Source organism: Suricata suricatta, chromosome 12, assembly GCF_006229205.1.
Source record: "Suricata suricatta isolate VVHF042 chromosome 12, meerkat_22Aug2017_6uvM2_HiC, whole genome shotgun sequence".
Taxonomy (NCBI): Eukaryota; Metazoa; Chordata; class Mammalia; order Carnivora; family Herpestidae; genus Suricata; species Suricata suricatta.
This window is the reverse complement of record NC_043711.1, coordinates 12102881-12123534: the sequence shown is the minus strand read 5'-3', so window position 1 is coordinate 12123534 and position 20654 is coordinate 12102881. Positions and strand designations below refer to the sequence as shown.

Sequence of the window (20654 nt, the reverse complement as noted above, 5' to 3'; positions counted from 1 at the left end):
TCCCCACCTACCCGCCCTGCATCTGTCTCACTTCGAGGGTGGCTCTGAGTTGCATTTGAGATGGGGGTGTGTGAGGGCAGGGGTGGAAGGGCTGTGCTGGAGGTGAGGGGAGCTGAGACTGTGCTGGCAGGAGTGGGGGTGGGCTCCGGCCTAAGTCACTGCGTGGTCAGCAGCAGCCTCGGGCCACCGGGGGTGGGGGGGCGGTGAGGGGGTGCTCTGCTGCCGTTCTGACCCAGTGCTCAGCTCAGAGGTGGTCCACGGAAGGGTCTGCAGCTACTGCGAGGGTGAGGGTGGGGCCCCTCTGAAGCATGAGCAGGAGGCCCAGGAGACCCTGGGGTCAGGAAAGACCTGAGGTCCCTGTGTGGGTGGGGTGGCATGTGTGGCAGGGGACACCGCTCTTGTGACATGAGCCTGTCAATGCACAGGGCGGCTCTTGCCTGCTCTGCACTTGCTGGCTTGCCCCTCGCAGGCCAGAAGACCCTGGCTGTCGAGTGTGGAGGAGAGCAGGGGTCTCGGGAGAGACCCAGGTCGCCATGGGGGCCGCGCCGCAGAGCCCAGAGGGTTGGGGGCCTCAGTGAGGCTCTCGGTACGTGAGCGTTGGCTGAATGGACATCCGCTGCCTCCATTTTAACGATTATTTTTGCCTCTCTTTCGTGTCCTCTCTTACAGCCCCCAACTTCTGGTCCTTTCACCTCCTCCTTTGGAGGGGCAGGATTCTCAGATGACCCCTTTAAAAGTAAACAGGACACTCCCGCTCTGCCTCCGAAGAAACCTGCTCCTCCTCGGCCTAAACCGCCCAGCGGTCAGTACGCTTTCTTCTCTCGCAGCGCCCGCCCCCCGTCGCAGGACGGCGGGGGGGAGGGGGACCAGCCCAAAGTGGAGCAGGTGCCGGGGGCCCCACACTTGGAGCAAGAGGGCCTCCCTACTGCTTAGTGGCCTGGGTCCATGCACGGTGTGTGCCTGGAGCACGCCTCTCCCCACCCTGCCCTCAACCTGGCCTGGGGGCCCCTGGGCTCCAGGCTTATTGTGCACCTCCAAGGTGGTCCAGGGCTCAGCCCCTGGTGGGGTGTGTAGACAGTCTCTGATGGCCCCTCTGGCCTCCCCCAACCCGAGCAGTTTTCTGAGTTGGCTGAGGCCTCCCCCTCAGTCCAGCACCTCTCCGGCGGTTAAGGACTCTGTGTGGGGTTTGGGGTGGGGGCCTCCTCTGGCCATGGTGGATGCAAGAGGAGGCAGATGGCTCCCTTCTGCTTGGCTCCCTCCCGGGATCGCTGCGGACAGCTCCAAGGGGGGGCTTCTTGCAGACCCCGTCCATCCTGGCTGTGGCTGGTGCTGCTGGTCTCTCTCGGTCTTGGCCCTGGGGCCCCACTCTTAGGAGAGGGCCCTGGTGTCCTGCTGAGGATGCTGAGGACTTTGAGCTTGTGTGGGGACTCTCTTGTACGACAGCCATAGGCCACCAGGTCAGGTTGCCAGACTGGAAGGAGAAAGCTGTTGTTTCGAGTGGCAGAGAGACTCCCTGCAGTTTCCTGGCTCCTTTCTCCCGCCTGCTCACTGTTTTCTTGCTGCCCTGGCTTCAGGCAACCTCTGCTGTGCCGTCCTGAGACCGGGTGGCCATAGGAGACCCACAGGCTCCCTCGGAACCTCGGTCCTGCCTGAGCTAGCTTCTGCCCTTCAGTCCTCCTCGGGCTCCACTCGGCAGCCCATGGAACTCTCTGGGTGCAGGTAGTCATTGGTCCCCGGCCCTCCCGTCATCCCACACGGGGTCCACTGTCGAAGTCTTCCTCTTAGTAGAGGTGAATGAAGGGAAGGTATTTTTCAGAGGCTGCCTGCCCTGTCCCGTCACCTGCGTGCGCCACAGCTTTCTTTCAGGAGGACGGGAGCCCTGCCTGCAGTGCCCATTTTGGCGGCTCTGAGGGGACCCTCGGCAGTCTCCCGATGGAATGGCAGCAGGCCTCCGTGCTCCGCCTGAAGGAAGGGAGCCAAAGCATGCACGCACACGCCTGCCTGCACCCCTGCGCACACGCACGGGCTCATGCTTACGTGCCTCCATGCACGCCGTGCTCACGTGCTGCTCACACGTGCACCCTTGCATGTATGCGTTCTCACACGGTGCTCACACGCACCTGCATGCACATTGCACACGTGATGTTCTCATGGGCGTGCCCACGCGCACACACGCTCTCACACACCGGGCAGCGCAGGGTATGTGAAGCCTCAAGACATTGTACACATAACGTTCTCACATGCGTGCACAGGCACACGCTCACACACGGGGCAGCGTGGTGTGTGTCAGCCCTCAGGGCATTGCACACGTGATGTTCTCACATGCGTGCACACACATGCTCACACAGTGCGGGGTGTGTGAGGCCTCAAGACATTGTACACATTATGTTCTCACAGGCACACGCTCACACACGGGGCAGCGTGATGTGTGTCAGCCCTCAGGGCATTGCACACACACACACACTCACACATGGGGCAGTGCAGATGCTCCAGAGCTTCATTCTCAGAGTTTCTTGGAAATTCTTATTTCCACCTTCTCCCCGTACTTGAACCAGCGCCTGATCTGCTTTTAAACTTGCTCTTCGCCGTCCCCCTCGTATGCCCGTCTGCCCGTCTGCAAGCCTCCCCGTCCCGTTTGGCTTTTGCTCCTAGTGTGCCGTGGACTTAGAACGCAGAGAAGCCATCCACACTGGGGAGAGGCTTGGGCCTGTATTCGGGGGAGTCTCAGGCTGCTCTGCTCTTGGCTTTGGGCCACTGCACCCTTGCTCTGTCACGGCCAGTCAGATGCCTGGTGCCCAAGTATCCTGTTCACGTCATGGACCCTCAGGGAGCACTTGTGGGACTGTTACCTAGCCAGGTCCCAGCAAGACCTACAAGAGAGGGCACTATGATGCTCGTGTCTCAGAAGAGGAAAGGGAAGTGAGAGAGGTCACAGGGGCCACCCACTGTCACACAGCAAAGTGGCAGCAGGGCCAGCCTTGGACCCAGCAACCTGCCCCACCAGGACCTCTCACCCCTGTGGCCAGCCGTCGTGAGGTTCAGAGGGCTCCGCAGAATGGTGGGTGTGTGCGCAGTGTCCGGTCTGCTAGCGGCCACGGCGTGCCTGCATTGAGGTCTAAACATCTCTCGTCTGATTCTCTTACCTAGAAGCAATGGCTGATCAGAAAAGCCCTGCGCTGTACACACTGCTGGGTGGTAGGTGCACCCTGCATGACGGTTGTCATCCAAGCACTTCCCGTGGTGGCCCTGCTGTGATTTCCTACTAACCTCTGACAACGTGGAAATTGCTGGCCGCGCAGACGCGCCCCACGCATGACATCTGAACCCAGCAGTGGACACTTCTGTGCTTGAATCTGGGGACAAGGCTTTGGTTCTTGGGGATGCAGAGGAAGGTGTCTGCCCCACACAGCTCCTCTGTGGAGGGAATCGACGCCCCACTGTGCACACTCACACACACACACACACACACACACACACACACACACACACACCCGCCCTGGTGACCATGCCACGCAGAGGGAGACCGAGAACGGCATGCCGCAGGCGGGGGGTTAGCGGGGTATTAGCAGGGCAGCAGACGAGGCCGGAGGAAGCCCTGCTCAAAGTGTTCATGATGCTGACACAGGGCACAACTCGTGTTTTCTTGTACAGATGTACAAGTTTTGTTGTGTTTTTGTTTTTGTTTTTTAAGAAAACAAAGGCCAGCGGTTTGAAAGTGAGGGAATAGAATGTGCTTCTTCGCCCTTCTCACTGACCTGGCCTTTTGCCATGTGGAGAGGCCACACGGCCAGCATGTTGAGGCGGGTCCTGGGAACACCCCATGCCCACACTCAAGGGCCTTCCCGGCTTGCGGAGTGGGTGCCCTGCTGCCGGGGGCCCTGGGGCCCCAGTGGGGGAGCCGTGCACCTAAGTGGACGGTCCAGACTGCGGGGCGAGAAAGGTTTTCTTCACAGACCAAAACGCGCGGCTTCGTGCCTGCGCTCACAGAAAGCAGGATGAAGGCACGGCTCTGCCGGAGCCTCTGGAAGGAAGCCCGCCAGGTGCCTGCGCCTGGAGGCGGCTTCCGTGCGTGAGGCCGCTAGAGTCCAGGAGGGCTGGTCAGGCTCTGTCCGCGTTCCGGACGCTGGAGCGAGGCCGAGGCTCACGGTCCGGCTCTGCCGCCTTCTGCTCCAGGGGCTCTAGGCGGGCGCCTGCTCCTCACCATGCCTCAGTTTCCCTGACTCAACATGCGACCGACTCTGGCCGAGTGGGGGCTATGTGGGGAAAGCGCCCTGCACAGTGGCTACCCTCGCTGTGATGTGTGTGACGTGTATCCCTACCCTGTCCCCGGGGTCCCGGGATCAGGGCACAGGCCCTCCTTCCGCAGGCCCCTCTCCCAGAGGCAGACGGAAGCTGGGCCCGAGGCAGCCAGCCATATGCACGCCGGGAGCTACCAAGGGACCCTTTCCCCCACAAGGTTGCAGTTTGGCAGAAATCCTTACAGTCGGAAGAAGCAGAACGTGGGAAGCTGAACTTGAAAGAAGGCCCTGGGGTTCCCTCTGGCCAAGCTGAGCTGCTGTTGTTTGTGCAGGACCGAGTGCACGCTTGGGTCTGAGTCACGCGTGGTCTCTCGGGTTCCGTCTCGCATGCTGTACCTTGCAGTGTTCACAGTCCGTGGGAGTTGTTTTTGTTTGTTTTTTTTTAAAGCTCGACTGAGGTTTAATTGACATGCAGTAAACTCGTGTATTTAGGTGTCAGCCTGTGCCATCACGGTGGGGGATGGGCGCCCGGGAGCCTCACCAAGGTTCCCTGTGAAGGAGCTCTGGGGCCGTGTACGTGTGACCCCACGGTGGGCCATCCGCTTTCACTGCTAGAGGCCATTCTGTCTTGAGCGGCTCCAGAGGGCATTCCTTCTGGACCATCGAGAATCACCCTCTGGGACACCTGCAACTCCAGGGACCGTGCTGAGTTCTCTGTGCTCAGAGCTCTTTTCTAGAAAGATCTGTCAAGGTGTTCAGTAGGAGCAGGTGCCTGTTTGGGGTAGAGAGAATTGGTTTCTTCCAGGCAGATGCAAAACAGACCCCGCTCACAGCCTCCGAAACCTGTCAGTTAAAGCTGGCGCTCACACACCTCCCCCAGGTAAACAATGGTGTATTTTCTGCAACGGATCAGAGACCGAGATCAGTCAGAACTCACCGCTGAAGAGTTTCTAGGTAAAAGTTGTTGATTTGCAAAGGGAGAAACAGATTTTTTTTAAGGGCAGGAAACGGCTGTGTGGGTGTCAGTGATTGGGCCTCCGCACCCTGGCGACAGATAGCGGGATCCTGCGCTCGGCCCCACCCTGCCCACTTCCTGCCGGTGCAGCCCTGCGCTCGGGCCCTGCAGCGCCGGGTGCCACCAGCTCGCGGGCCTTCACCGCTAACCGGCACGTCACCTTTACCCTCTCCGCAATTTAATTAGCCTTTTATTACTGCTAATGACCTTTTCACCTCCAGAATAAAGCCGTGCACGTGCCCCGGTGTCTTTTCTGCCCCTCTCCCTCCTCCCCGCAATTCTCCACCAAGCACAGGAAAACAAAATAGCATTTAATCTGTGTCCTGTTTGAGTCAAACGATTTAAAAAAAAAAAACGGAAAAAACGAAGTCCTGTCTCCCCTGGAACGTGAGTCCCCTCCCACACCTGTGCGTGGACGCCACACACACGGTGACTGCGGCTTCTGGCTTCGGGCAGTGCTCCTGCCGCTGCCCCGCTGCAGGCCAGCCTGCTCGCCGGGCCGTCCCCCTGCCCGTCCCTGTCGGGGAGGAAGCCCCGCATTCAGGCTCGGCTCCCCACCTGCTGGGACAGGCCAGGCTGGGGGCGAAACCAAGGTGGCCAGCCTTGCCCTGCATGGGTCCCGGACCTCTTGTTTGTTGCTCAAGATCCACTTTTAAAATGGCTTCTCCAGTTGAGCCGTGCGGTTAGCACCTCAGCCTTGAACTTAACTACTTTAATTCCGTTCCCACGATGATTTCAAAGAGATAATTCGGTGGGTACATGTAAAGTTCTAGAACGGGACAAGAGTGGCTCACCACCAGCCCAAGAAGCCTGGAAAATTCTGGCATGGCCGTCCAGCCAGGGTCAGGGTGCTCCAGGGGAGCCTCTGTGGCCCAGGGTGGCGGAGCCCTTTGTTCCCGCTTGCCGCCCCCGCTGGCAGGGGTGGGGAGGACAGGCGTCTGTGTCAGGGCTTGGGGGGGATGCCCTGGTGGCACGCGCCTGCCCACAGACCCTGCTCCCCAAGGACAGAGCAACACCCTTCTCCTCTCAGCCTCTTCCTTGTGAAATGCTTGGAGACAGACTGTTCTTTGGAGTGCATTTCTGTTCTGAAAAGTCAGCTGAGTTTGAAAATAGAAGCATTTGCCTACCTTGGCACACGCCCACCCTCCCGCGCCCCGGAGGGAAGATTGAGTGGGAGTTGAGTGACAACAGTTGTCATCTTTTGCTCAGGTAGTGGCGTAGGGTCCTGGAGCAGAGGGATCCGTGCTCAGCCAGCTGGGTCCCTGGGGAGCTGTGGGGCCTCAGGGTAGGGTGCAGGCTCAGAGAGCCTGGACACCCCCATCCTGCTTCTGAACATGGGTGTGAACGGGCAGGAGCCGCCGCCCTGCTCCTGGCCCCCAGCCGCCTCCAGGGCTTCATGTGCCTGCTGCCAGGCTTCCCCCACCCCTTTGGTTCCGTTGAGAGCGATGTGAGGGAGCCTAGGAAGATGTGCCTGGTGTGGCCCCTACTTTTCCACGGTCCCTTGTCACCCCCGTTTCTCAATTCAAAGCACCGAGTCATCCCTTTTCCTCTGCCTTCGTCAGCTGAAAGACATGCATGTGGGGCAGGGAGCCATACAGAGAGCAAGAGTGGGGGGGGCCCCCCACTCTGCTAAGACTGTCCTGACCTCTTCCAGGCTCCTGGGGGGCTCTGCACCTTTAGTGCATGCACACCTTCTAACTCCTTCAGACCCGCCTGGTGACACTTGTGATTTTGTTAAATGGGGGCACGGTGCCTTTCTGCCCATGTAGAGGTGGCGATCTGGCAGCTTTGGAGCTCCTCCTAGGGATGAGCAAAGGCTGGGCCACCTTGGCCCTGTGGCGCAGACCCAGGGCTCCCCACCATCTGGTGGCTGCACAGCCACGAGCCTCTCCTCGTCCCCTCCCAGGGTGTCCTGAGCCCCCGGGAGGGGACGGCGCAGGTCGGCGCACAGGGCTGCTCCAGCAGAGTGTGTCGAAGGCAAAAATCAAAGAACAAATGTGATTTTTGCAAAAGCAGAACCGTGAGATCTGCAGTCTGGCTTGTTTTTGTTGTAAGGACTCATCTGCGATTTGTAAATTCACTTGTAAGTGACGCACTGCCCTCCTTGTTTTTGCACAGAACTAAAGTAGCCCCTGTCAGGAGCCGTTGGTTGAAACTTCTCGAAAATTCTCTCTCTCTGTGATGCTTGTCATTTGAGGACCCAAAAAGTGTGGCTACTCTCCTTCCCCCTTTTCTCCTCCCTGTTCTGATGGCGGGTTGCAACCCCAGGTCCCCGGGGCTCGTCACCCAGCTTCATTCCATGACCTTTGACCACCTCAGACACCATAGAGGCTGAAAAACATATCGGTTGTGGAGATGCCTGTTGGATAATAGTAAATATTTGTTCAGCTTTTCTCAACAATTCAGTACCAAACCTCATCCTGTTCCCCTCAATGCGTTAAGCAGATTTTTTCTTAAAATTCAGTAAATATTTTTAGTGGAAAATCTCAACGCTGCGACGGTGGGGACCTCAGATTTTATCTGCCGGGGCTGTGCTACTTGGCACGGCTTTGATCTGCCGGGCTTGCCTTCTCTCACAAGTGCATCAGCGAGCGCGGGCACGCTGCCTCTGCAGGACTCGCCGCGCGCGAGCCGTTGGTCGGCCCCTGAGCGCCACGGTCGGAGAGACGTTTCTTCCCTCCCTCGCCTTCCCCACGTCCCTCCATAGGTGGGGGCCAGAGGAAGCCGGTGAAATGTGTTGGTTGAAAAGCGGGCTCCTTCCGTCAGGGGCTCCCAAGGGATTATGAATTTGAAGCCTTGTGCTCTGGACAGGCTGCTTCTCTCTCTCTCTCTCTCTCCCTCCCCCCTGCCCCCCCAGTTAAGCTGTTTTGCTGAGGGCAGGATGGGGGTGGGAAGGGAGAGGCCAAGCGTGCCCCCTCCCCAGCCGCAGCCCTCCCGTGTGGGGTGACAGTCAGAAACGTGCCCGAGCCGTGGAGGGTGAGGGGCAGTCGCCTGAGGGTCCCCCGTTGTGTAGGGTGAGGGGCGGCCGCGTGGATGTGTCCCGTGTGGGCATCAGCGGCAGTTGTGTGAACGTCCTGTGTTGTGTAGGGTCATAGCTAAGGTGGGGCAGCTGTCCTGACCACAAGCCTTTGTTTTTTTCTTTTTCCTTGTTGTTGTTGTTGTTGTGTTTTCTTGTTTTTGTATTTATCTCTCAGCTCCAGAAATGTAGTTGTGTTTTCCAGCTACGGCCTTGAATCTTATAAATAGAACGCAGCAAGTGTCCAGTTGGGATGGAAAGCGCACTCACACTTCGGTGCATTTTTGGTATTTTTAGCCTTCGGCCTCATCAAGATCCTCGATCACCCACACCTCTTTCCCTTCTGCTCCTAAGCAGACTTGCGAATAAGGGAATCTATCTCCTATCAAGAGTTTTGAGCGTTCCGGTTTTCCGTGTTTGTGTCTGTCGTTTTTCCCATTGGCAGGCCGGGCTCTCACGGACCCTTCCTGGACAGCGGTTTCCTGAAAAGCGTGTTGGGAAAGGGATTGCGAGGGGGCAGTGGTGCTGTCGGAGGCTCGTTCAGGGGCACCTGCCCGGGGCCCGGCCACTTCTCGGATCCTGGGTGCCCAGGGTACAGGGTGGGGCGGGCAAGGGGGGCACACTCAGCCCTGAAAAGTTAAATAGGAGAATTAAAGAAATTTCTACCAGGGTGGAGCCGGCCACTGGTTTTCTTCTTTTATTTTTTTTTAACAGCACACACTGTGGTAAACCATCGGGTTCATATTGTTTTTGCTGAAGGCAGTCCTGTGTGCGGTTTCGGTGCACCGCTTGGGTAGCTGTTGAAACTGTTGCGGTTTGAAATAAGCCCTATTTTGCCTTTTCTTCAATCTTGCACTCCTCTGTTAATGAGGACTCCTCCGAGGAGTGGAGAGTAGCCGTGGGCGGCCCCCAGGGGGTCGTCGCTTGGTGCCTCCTCGCCCACCAGCTTCCCTGTGCCGAGGGGTCTGCTGGCGCCCCTCGCCGACCCCCAGGGATGACGGCACCACACCTACCAAGCGGCCTGTGTCGGGAATCTCCCGGTTCGTTTCTTTTACAGCCCTTTTTAAAAAGCGATTACCGTTGCCTCCTCTGCGCCACGTTCTAGTCAGCATCTGTCCTTACTCGTGTACCTAGAGTCGTGGCAAAGGCAGAAAACGGGCATCGAGTTGGCTCAGGGGCACGGAGGCCGCGTAAAACGACTTTGTCACGTTCAGGATAAACTACACCTCAGAAAATCGGAAAAACGATTAAGGCGTTAGCAGAAGTGGTTACGTAAAAGCAGGAACTACACCCAGAATGTTTTAAAAGTGCAGCTGCTAAAAATAAATGGGGGCGCAGAGTAGGAAGTTTGGGCCGAGGGCAGGCACGGCGTGCGTCTCTTTGCGGAAAGCCTCCGGTCACCGGCACGGTGTCAGGCTAAGCCAGGGATGCCACCGATGTCGCACATGTCAGGTCCAATAATTCAGCCTTTGTGCCCAAGCACAAAAACAGACAACCGAGAAAAAACCGTTTTGTTTCTTTTTTTTTCCCCTCTGAAATCAAGAGCAGTTGACGCGCCCAGGTTTCATATTAACACAGTCATGATTTCTAAATAACAACGGTTTCAGCAACGGAGCAAGACCAGGCCCCAGCAGTTTTGATGTGAACGATGCTTTTCATCTCCCCGATCACCTCTTTGCTCGTCAGAAACCTCAGCTTGAAATCCTAGCGGGCAGGATTCTGAACCTCCCCCCTCCCCCGCAAAAGCAATTTAAAAGCCATAACAAACCCGAACGAGGGTGGGGAGATGTTCTCAACTTAAAGGAAGGAAAGAGCACAGAGTAGGGGACGCCTCTGACCCTTCAGACCCGGGTGCCCCTCGCTCCTGGGGCCCTGCTGGGGTCGGCTGACCCCTTGATCCCTGCTTAGTTGTCTGCCCTTGGGACCAGACCCTGCAGGCATTGCTCCCAGAAGTCAGGCAGCTGTCCACCTGGACTTGCTGCCCAGCCAGGGGCTGGGCCATGCGCTGGATTTTCAGCCTGTCCCCAGCAGCTCTGTACTTTTTCCTATATTAGAAGGTTCCTCTTCGGCCCATCGTCATTTTAGTTTTTGACTTAAAATCAGCCCAAGAGCGCACCAGTGGATATTGCTTTCTCTGGCAGAGGAGGGCAGCCAGAAATCTTTCCTAGCTCACCAGAGGGGCTCCCCGCAAGGGCCTCAGTTCCCTCAGGACAGTCCTGTGTCTTGTAAAGCAGTCCCTGGCCCACGAGGACCCCCGTCAGGGACTGGGAGCGGTATTTTCTTGCCCCAGCAGTTGCCCAGCCCCACCTACGAGGAGCTGACCCTCGTGTGCTGGAGGCTAGCCCCGGAAAGTCGGTGCCATGGGAGGGGGACAAGGGGTAGTTGGGGACCCCACAGGAGGGGTGAGCTCTGGGGGGGTCTGCTGGCCGGGCTGGCTGGTGCAGGTGGTCAGGGTGGTGGCAGTGGCTGTGGGAAGGAGGCTGGGAGGGGCCATGCCATGAGGAGCGTGCATGCTGAGGTTGGACCCGAGCCTGTGTTCCCAACCCTCAAGACCCTGCCTGTGGCCTTAAGGGTCCTTTCATGTGCTGACTCAGTGTACAGATGAGGGACGGTCTTCCTGGTCTCCAGGACCCCCCGGAGCGGGCTTCACTCCAGGACATGGGTGTCACCCCACGCTCAGGCCTTGGATAGTGTGCTGTGTGGGTTTTGGGGGGCGAGGTGGAGTCTGCCCCCTGGCAAACTGGGGCCCACGTCTTCTCTCAGGGGTGGCCCCGGCATATGCTCCCCTGTCGGAAAGGAGGGTCTAAGGGAGAGTTTAAGGACGGGGTATGGGTGGGCCTGTGAAGTGGTCCAAGGGGAAGGAAGGCACCACCATGCTGCACGCAGGGCTTCTGAGTGGCTCTGTCAGAGCAAAGAGCTGCAGCCAGGGGTCCGCAGTTTCCCTGTGGGGGACCGAGGGGGCTTCAGTCTCCCAGAAGGGCCTGATTGCTTGGCGCCGCTGCACCTCCGGTATGCGCACATCTCCTGCGAGAGGCCGGAGAGCCCGTGTCCGGCCCCATAGGCCTGCGCTGCCGGGAAGCAGCCAGAAGACGCACAAGCGAGCTGGCACAGCTTGTTGGCATTGGCGTACCTGTGTGGCTTGGCCCTGTGGGGTCCACCCTCCTCTTGGTCCCTGCTCTGGCGGTCACGCAGGGGGCCCTCTCATGACCCCTGTGCCACTGTGTTCAGGCCGCCATAGCAGGACCCCAGGCTGGGCGGCTTCACGGAAATGTCCCAGCGTCTCATGGCTGGAGGCTGGAGGGCCAAGGTCAAGGTGCCGGCGGGCTTGGCTGGTTCCCCACGAGGCCTCTCTCGTTGGCTGGTAGCTGGTGACCTTTTCCTCTGTCTTCCCACCACACCGTCTTCTGTGTGTGCATGTGTGTGTGTGTGTGTGCGTGTGTGTGTGTGTGGTCACCCCCTTTTCTCACAGTCAGCAGTCCTGCGGGACAAGGGCCCACCCAAAGGACCTCACTGCAGTTTAATCACCTCTTCAAAGCCGCCGTCTCCAAATACAGTCACGTTCTTCGGTGCTGGGAGGGAGACAACGGAATGAATTTGCGGGGGGGCGCAGTTCGGCCTGTAACAACCCCTTGTCATGGATCAGGAAACAAAGGCCAAGGATGAGGTCGAGGGGTGGCTGCTGTGCCCCTCCCCATCCTGCAGGGGTGGGTCGGGCCTGCCCCTCAAAGGCAGTAGCGTCTGAGTTGCGCGTGCATCCCAGGAAGGGAGGTGCCGCTCGGGCCCATGGAGGGGTGGCAGTGGGCCTTTGGGAGTCATCACAAGATGGGGGAAGCATGGGCCTGGGGTGGGGATGGGGGTGCGGCGAGCCTGTAGGGTAGAAAGCTCCGTCCGATGAGGGGTTAGAGCATCAGGACACAGTGGACAGCGGGGTGCTGGCTCCATGGAGCTCATGTTCTGTTGAGAGAGAGCAAACACACACATGTGACATAATGACAGAACATGTCAGGGGCTGCGGAGCAGTAGACGGGGAGGCGTGTCAGCTGCAAGTGGGAGAGGCAGCCTCTGTGTCTCTCTGCAAGAGGAAGGGTGTCCCAGGCTGGGGAACAGCAGGCACGAAGGACTGAGCTGGGCGTGGGGGGCAGGGTGCAGGGCTGGTGTGTATTCCTAGAGCAGCAGCGAGCCTTTGGGAGATCTAAGGAGTGTGGGGATCAGCTTGGTGTTCCAAAGCCATTTTGCTGGGTGAGGATGGCCAGTGGGGCAGGAAGCTGGGAGGGGGAGCAGCTAGTGAGGGGAGAGGTTCCCAGGGAACCGGGAGAGAGGAGGGCCGCTTGCTCGGGGTGGTGGCTGCAGAGAGAAATAGGGCATCTCCGGGTGGTGTGGGCATGCCCACCCTTCCTCCTGCTTGGGGTGCCCCTGGAGAATGCCTGCCTCCCCCACTGTTCTCAGACGGATGGCCTGGAGTTTGCAAGCTGCTGGGCCGGCCTCACCTGGCAGCTGTCTCTTCTCCCCATAGTCTGGGGGCCAGGGAGGCCTTGACCCACCCGCTGGCTCATCCGTCAGAGCAGGGAGGAGACTGGCGTGCACGGTGGCCGTGTTGAAGAGGAGTTCTTTGAGGCCAGTGGGACAAGCCAGGGGAGCTATCCAGGGGAGCACCCAGCTCTCTGGAGCCTGGTGGCACCAAGGTCCAGGAGGAGGAGGGGGAAGGAGAGCTGACGTCAGGGAGGACGGCACCAGAGCAGCCCCGGGTGCCGGAGGGATGGCTTAGGGCTGGTGTGGACAGGGGAGGAGGCACCAGCGGTAGAGTCTCAGCTCGCATAGAAGGGGGTGGGCACCCCCTGCTTCTCTCAGACAAGTCACTTGCTATGGGAGAGAGAAGTCCCAATTCCTGCCGCACAGACTCTGTGCTACCCTCTGGGGAGGGACTCATCTGGCCCAGTGTGCCAGCACGGCACACCCACGCTTTGGCAAAGGCTCTCTGTGGGGCTCCTTCTAGCTCATAGGGCCCACCACCATTGGGCCCTGCATCTGCCTATGGATTGATTTGAGGCCACAGGGAGAGATGGGCCAATGTGCCAGCCTTCCCCTCCCCGCTTCTTGGTCCACGTGAGTCCTCCTGGTACTGCCAGGAGTGGGCAGTGTGACTCAGAAGGGCAGTACCCACTGCAGTGCCGGACACGGGGGCAGCCTCGAGGGTGGGGGGCCAGATCCCGGCTGCTCTGAGGGGCACCGTGCATTAGCCGCTCCTCCGACGCCTGCCTCTTTATTCCCGCCTCACACCCAGGAAACAGGCCAGCTGGGGCTGAGGCACTTGTCCTTGGTGAGGTCATGAAGCTAAAAGAAGTGGAGGCAGGCTGTGGCCCCAGAGCTCTTGAGGACACCTCACCTCAGGGCCTTTAGAAACAGCCTGAGAAGCAGCAAGAGAGGATGGTTTAAGAGCTGGGCATGAAGATGGATGGGCGGGGGTTGGGGGTGGCGCTCTCCCAGCTGGCAGGTGATGGGCAGCAGCTGGCCGGGTGTCCCAGGCTCAGGTGGGGGCATCTGAGATGCTGCTGGGCGCTGGAGGCATTTTCTGAATGTGTAGCTAGATGTCCAAGGTCATGTGTATATGCACCATGGCCCTTGGCTTTTAGGTTCTTTGGGCACATTAGTTTTGAAATTGCGAGAGTAAACGTAAACAGCTGGATTGACAAGTTGGAATTATGTCAAGGGTCCTGGAGGCCCTAAGGGGGGGCTTGGGCGCAGACCTGCTTGGACTAAATTGAACACCTCACTCCTGGTGCCCCGGCCACCCTGGCCCGCCATTGGGCAAAGGAGTGACGTCAGGCAGGGGCCCGGCCTGTAGGACCGGCAGATCCTGGAGGCTCATCAGGTGTTGCTCAGCAGGCCTGGGGATGCTCCTGGTTCCTAGTGGAATATTCCAGCACACTGGCAGGAGCACCTGCCCTCAGGCCACAGCCCCAAGCGCGGTCTCAGGGCCTCGGTTCTCTAAGTCTAAACACGTGTGCGCCACACACGTCCTGCAGTGATCTGCCTTGCAGGGACCCAGGCGTCCTAAGAGCTCAGGAAGGCCCAAACCCTGCCCCTTGGAGCCAGAAGCGGGAACTAAAAACAAATCCAAACCTCGGGAGAGCTTTTTTTTTCTCTCTCAGAGGGTCCGCTGAGCTGCCTGCAGACCCTCACACTAATGCTGACTCTGTGCCTTGTTGTGAAACTAACCCCCCTTTTAATCGGAAATACCCCCCCCCTTTTTTTTATTGTTCGCAGCTTTACGGTGTATTTTTCTGCTCGGCCATGACTCTCCGTGTGATAGCAAATGTGTTGTCATGCTGAAATGAGTCACTTTGAAGCATGCCTGTGTGTACACTTGTTAAAGACAGTAAATTTTAGCTGTGTGGGGTGGGGCAGGGAGGGAGCTGTCTGAAGTGGTTTTCTAGCACTGCCCACAACCCGGTAAGCCTCTGGGATAAGGCGCGCTTAACGCGAGATCCACCCAGGATTCCCCGGATCTGCCCCCCACTGAGCGGCATTCCGGCCCTTTCCAAAGAGGGAAGAGGGTGTCCCTGTGCGTGTGCACCGGTCTCCTCCATCAGGACTCTGTTCTGTCCGTGGTCAGTAACTTGTATTTCTTTTTTTTTTTTTCTCCTTTTTTTTTTCTCTCTCCTAAACTTTCCAGGTAAAAGTACACCTGTAAGCCAGCTCGGCTCTGCAGACTTCCCCGAGCCCCCCGATCCATTCCAGCCACTTGGGGCTGACAGCAGTGACCCGTTCCAAAATAAAAAGGGGTTTGGGGACCCGTTTAGTGGAAAAGATCCATTTGCTCCCTCTTCTTCAGCTAAACCTTCTAAAGCCTCTTCCTTGGGCTTTGCAGACTTCACCTCTGTAAGTTGAGTTTCCTCCGCGCCACCCCCTCCGCCCTCCGCTTGCAGCCTCTTTTGGGTTATTTTTTGTCTCTTTCCCACGGCAGACTTGGCGTATGTCTCCTGGTACCTCAACACTATCACTTGTGTTATTTATTCTGTACTGCCGCTTTCTGTAAGAAAAACAGTTTCTCAATAAAAAAAAAAAGAGCTCGGGTTTGGATACTCTGTGATAAAGGGCATGTTTTCTTCCGCGGGGCGGCCAGGCAGGCCTGTTTCTGTCCCTCCTGGTTAGGCTCTGTATCACTTCTGTCGCCCGGAGGCCGTTGTGTTCAGGGACTTTTGGACGCTGGGATGCCACACGGTTCCGAAGTCTGAAAACAAGATGGCAAAAGTTTCGTTAGGGTCCCACGGCCCCTAAAAGGGTCTTCGTTGCAGTAGGTGTGACGGACCGGCCCCCATGCATTGCGAGCGGCTAGTGAGGACGGGTGGACCCAGGCAGGGCACGCAAAGGAAGAGCCGTTCGGCTTTTCAGTGCTTTTTTCAGTTAGTTCCCAGCGACAATGCAAACGGAAGTCCAGCCCAGAACAACCGCTCGGAAGCCCTTCCCCTTTGCCAAAACCAAACCAAAACCAAGACCCTCCCAGAGCCGGTTAGCAAAGTTAAGTGCCTCTTCGGAAACTAATCCTGCCGTTTTTGAAAGCCTGGCTTTGTTTCTCTGCGTGCAAAAGAGACTTCAGGTCGAGAAACGCTGTCCCTTCAGGCTGTTATCGGTACCTTCCTCGGTACCAAGAATCTTGTTCTCCGAGAGCCTCCGATGTTGCCTTCCCAGACTGGTTTCACTGTCGTGCCCTGCGTTTTAAAAAGTTTCCTTCATTCGACTTTGCAAAGTACTTTTGTTTCCTGACGAGGCAGGGGAGGTCCGTGGCTTCATAGAGGCCCCTGCCCCCGGAACCTCTCTCCTAACACAGGCCCTGCCCCATCGGTGCCCAGTGGGCGCCTGATTTGCTTCAGATCCACCTCGTGCACAGCTAGCCATCCCGTGGCGCTACCGAAATCACCCAAGACGCCGACACGTTGCCGGCTCTTGGCGACCTATAAATATTTTACGACAGCAGTTAGCTGGATTTTGTTGACAGCCGGTGCACACTGTGGATGTATACAAACGGCGACATTATTAATAAAAGCCAAAAACAAAACCCGCTTTATCAACGGTTTCTTGAATAGTCCCGCATTTGTATTTTGGTGGGAAAAATAGAGCCCTTCACGCATGATTCAGGTACTTTGTTTCGGGTAGGGAAGAGGGGTAAATAGAGGTGATTGGCAATTGGAAGAAACGACTGTTCTCTTTCTGAAATGCATGATTCTGTTCCTGTGACCCCCACCCCCCACCTGATGGCTGGTTTGGGGAAGGTATTTAGGAGAAAAAAAAATCTGAGGTTTCAAGCTGCCATTTGGCGCAACATTTCTGGTCATTCTAGAAACACCGCTGGTATTTGACCATCCTCATTGTCAGGTGGGGGACCAGGTTCCGCCCGGTTTGCAGCCCTGCTCTTCTTTGTTTGAAGTCGCCTTTCCCGCCTTGGACGCCCCAGTTTTTCCGGAGGAAGTCACCCAGTGGGATTTGGCCGCTCTGTGGGGATGGAGTGTGGGAGAGGCGGGCAGGACACCCTCCTGGTTTGGTTTGTCCCCTTCGATCCTACTGTAGTCCCGAGATGGTCAGCCCATCCCACCTCGAGGCACTCAGGATGTTAGGCGTCTTTGTGACATCCCAGGATGCGTCCCGTTGGCCACTGGTTTCTGGTTCACTGGACCTTGAAGATCTGGGCCAACTCAAAACAGGCCCAGAGGCGGTCCCTCCCGTTTGTGTGTGTCAGCCCCGCAGCAAACGCTGAGAGACCTCGTCCTCCCCAGCACGGTGGCATGGTGACTCTGTCAGCTCAGACGTTCTAAGAGCGCCAAGACACGCCGCTCCCCATGCAAAGCCTCTGGGTCCGCACTGGAGTTCAGTTATGGGTGTCGCCGCGCATGCTGTCTCCCGCCGGCGCCCTGACCCTGCCACTCTGGAAGCCTCTAATTTACGAGCCCCGAGTTTCCATCAATGGGTTACTTGTTCTTGGAGCTGTTCACGGGAAACGTCTCCAAGATTTCTTTCAAAACAAGATTTTCTGTCTCAGGCAAATGTGTTTATTAGGAAGTAGCATTTATAGGGTAGCAAAATGGCTCTTTTTTTCCAGAAGTCTGCATTAAGAGCAGAGCAGCTATCAGATCGGACGTGCTGCGCTGTGCACCGTCAACCGAGTTGGATGTGATTCTCACAATGATGGCAGTGAGTCTGTGGGAGGCGGCCGCAGGCGGCCCACGCACGGCACGGTGCAGGCGCCGCCACACGCCTCGGACCCCAGGGAGGTGTGGGCCCCGGCGCCTCGTGTGCGGACCTGTCTGGACCCTGGACTTCTGCCAAGAGGCCGCCGAAGGAAAACTGCTTCACGTCTGCCTCGGGGGAGGGCGGCACCCTGTGCCCCACTGTCCCTGCCCCCGGATGACACAGGGGTGAAGCTCGGGAGTCAGCTTCTGTTGATGGACCGGCGGCTGCGCCCACAGGTGCTCCGGGTTCTGGCCACACAACGCTGGCAGGTCAGAGGAAGGACTGGGGTCCACTGGGACCAGGAGAGCATTTTCTGCTGATGCGAGTCCCCGAGAGAGCCACAAGGAGCCCTCTTCCTCCGGTGTTCTCTCGGACATGATGGGCCAGCCTGCATCTCCAGTGCACACAAATCTCATGCTTGGTGCGAGTCTCCGTGTAGGATCTAGAAGCTGGCCCTAGCCCAGTCTGCTCTAAAGGCATCTGGAATGTTCTGTCAGCACATTCAATTTGAAAATCGGGACCCGTTGGTCAGGAGGCTTTGTGGTGACATCCTGAGACTCCGGGGCTGGGTGGGAATCACGGTGTGGCCGTGTGGCCACAGCTGATGCTCAATGCCTCCTGGCCTGGCTTCCAGCCTGTGGCTGGACCACCGTGGCCAGTGCCTGTCAGCTCCCCCGCCTCTTCCTCTGAGCTGACAGAGGACACGGTCCCTGTCTACCATGCTGTCCCGCCCCGCTGCTGTCGGCAGCACTGTGGGGCCATTTCTGCCAGCGTTTGTTGTTTTTTCCTTGTTTTTCTCCTGATGAGGTGTTGGAAAATTCCCCAGAGTACAGGGGTGGGGGTTTTCTATGACGGGCGGTGGAAACCAGGCCCGGGACCAGACGTCAGGGAGTCCTACCTGGAGACTCATCACCCCCCTGAATGCTTTTCTGGGTAGTGTCTCTTAAGACTCAGCCTTTCTTCCTGGGGACGGTTCCTTTTCATGCTGACCCCACGCCTGTCCACACTCCCAAGGCCAGATGGAGGGAGGCCGCCTCTCCTGTCCTACCTCCTTCTCCAGGCCACACGTGGTCCAGGCCAGGCTCCCTCTGACGCCCCTCCCCCACACTGGCACGCAAGCCCCTCAAAGTTTAGCCCCGCCCACCCCAGGCTCTGTTCTGGCAGCGTCAGGGTTGGCCCAAGAACCGCACTCATGAAGGTGCCCTGTAGCCCTAACTCTGCACCTATATAGCTGACCGCCCCTGCCCGCCTCCCCCAGTCCCAGGGAGAAGGTCCAGCCGAGGGCCAGGGCTCTGCAGCCACCCCCGTCCCCAGGCCTCTGTGTCCCCACCTGCTGGAGGAGCTCACGCCCCAGGTTGAGCTCAGTACATGGGTCAAGATTTTGTGCTTCCTTCCCCAGTGCGCCCCATGGGGTCTACACGGGCCTCCTGGAAGTCTGTGTCAGATTGGATTGTCTGTATGTCTGTTCCCAAGGGCCGCCTTTCAAAGGGCCGGCCTGCTTGTTTCTTTGGTGTCGTCCAGTGCTTGGTGGAAAGCTGGCAGAGCCGGTGCAGAGAAGAGAGATGCACAGGGCGGCCAAGTCTGTGTCGGGGCGTGTGACCGGGGTCCGGGGTGGGGGAGCTGAGAACCCACGCCGCCAGAAGAGCATGTGAGATCTAGCTTTGCCTTTCTCGCCACAAAGCTAAGGGGCCTTGACTGGGTTGAAGCCACCCATCTTGGTGCCCAGATCAAAAATGGTTTCCTCTGCTATTTTAAAAAATTATTTTTCGAATTGAACCTTCTGGAAAAGGACCTCGAGAACTCCTGGACTGACTGGCAGTGTAAAGGCCAGGGCTCCTGTAACATTCAAGTACACAGTGCTGCCTATCAGGCCCAGAGCTCCCTGGACCGTGGCTGGCGCAGAGATGCCCCATTTCAAGACCGTCATCTGTGCACATTGGAAACGCAGAGCTGTGCCTGTGCCAGAGCTCCCCGGTCCCGGTGCCTTCGACCTGCTGCTGTCAGCGGCCCGTCAGCGAGGCCCGGGCCTTGTAGGTTCGCCATTTGAGCTCCTCCTCGGTTCAGCCGACCTCTGTGGCAGCGCTGTCTTCAGAGACGCCCCCGAGAGGAGGCCGAGCTGGGGCTCCTCCTCCACACCCACATGAAGCCTCCTAGACTCCGGCCCTGGGAGCTGCGGGAATCCTGTGTCCCCACACTGATGCCTAGCGTAGCCTGCCTTGGTTTCCTGCAGAAGGCAGAGCGGCTAGTTTTCTGTGAGGTCCGAGGTGGTGGTTCAGGTCAGGCTGCTTCTCGGTGCATGTGACTGTGGGTCAGGACTGGGGCGTACGTGTCCCCCTCCCAACTCCCCACCAAGACACGGGCTTCTGGCTTTTTCTGGTTTCCACGTGCGCACAGGCAGCCCCGACTCCAACCCCAGCGCACCCCAGCATTGCATCTTCCTGCACCCCAACAGCCCGTGGCAGGCGCCCTCCCCCTGGTCCCCACCCCCTGGCAGCAGGTCGTAGCTCTCCGGGGGGCCCAGTAACCCGACCTCCGTTTTCCTTTGCAGTTTGGCAATGAGGAGCAGCAGCTGGCGTGGGCCAAGCGGGAGAGCGAGAAGGCGGAGCAGGAGAGGCTGGCACGGCTGCGGCGGCAGGAGCAGGAGGACCTGGAGCTGGCCATCGCGCTCAGCAAGGCCGACATGCCCGCTGCCTAGGTGCCCGGCCCGAGTGCGGGCGGGGCGGCCCCGGGGGCGGTTGTGCAGGAGGAGGAAGCTCGAGGCTCACGCACACACACACACTCACAGCGGCCCCTGTTTCATGCTGTGACACGTCACGGCCACTGTTCCACCAAGCACTCGCCGGTCAGAGGGCGTCGGGCTCGGGGGCTCACCTGGCGGAGGGGCCCGGAGAGGCGTCACTGCGGACCCAGCTCTGCGCCGCGACGGCCCTGTTGAGTGGCAGCACCTGGTTCTTCCTCCGCCCGGAGCACAGGACGGTGACTCCCCGCCTTTCGTCCCCTGCTCGCACTGGCGCGGGGGCGCACCCACCCCCACGCCTCCCCGACCCCCCCCTTCTGGAGACAGACGTCTGGGCGATGTACGCATCCGTTGTATAAAATTAAGTTTGAATGATTAATATAAAATATTTTAATACAAAACACAATCTTTCTTTCCCTTTCA

General features: G+C 58.4%; 1 protein-coding gene across 11 annotated transcripts in view; it reads left to right on the top strand.

Moving 5' to 3' along the window:
• Positions 1 to 20654, top strand: part of EPS15L1 (epidermal growth factor receptor pathway substrate 15 like 1) — an 84923-nt gene extending 64269 nt beyond the window's left edge. For 6 of the 11 annotated variants that reach the window (XM_029916669.1, XM_029916670.1, XM_029916667.1 and 3 more), the window contains 4 exons: positions 670 to 802; positions 3148 to 3195; positions 14943 to 15148; positions 20043 to 20654. In XM_029916669.1, the coding sequence (XP_029772529.1) occupies positions 670 to 802; positions 3148 to 3195; positions 14943 to 15148; positions 20043 to 20189 (534 nt within the window). In that variant the 3' untranslated portion in view covers positions 20190 to 20654. Of the gene's footprint in view, positions 1 to 669; positions 803 to 3147; positions 3196 to 14942; positions 15149 to 20042 lie in introns of those variants that run through there. The other 5 variants (XM_029916668.1, XM_029916672.1, XM_029916675.1 and 2 more) reach the window with 4 other exon arrangements.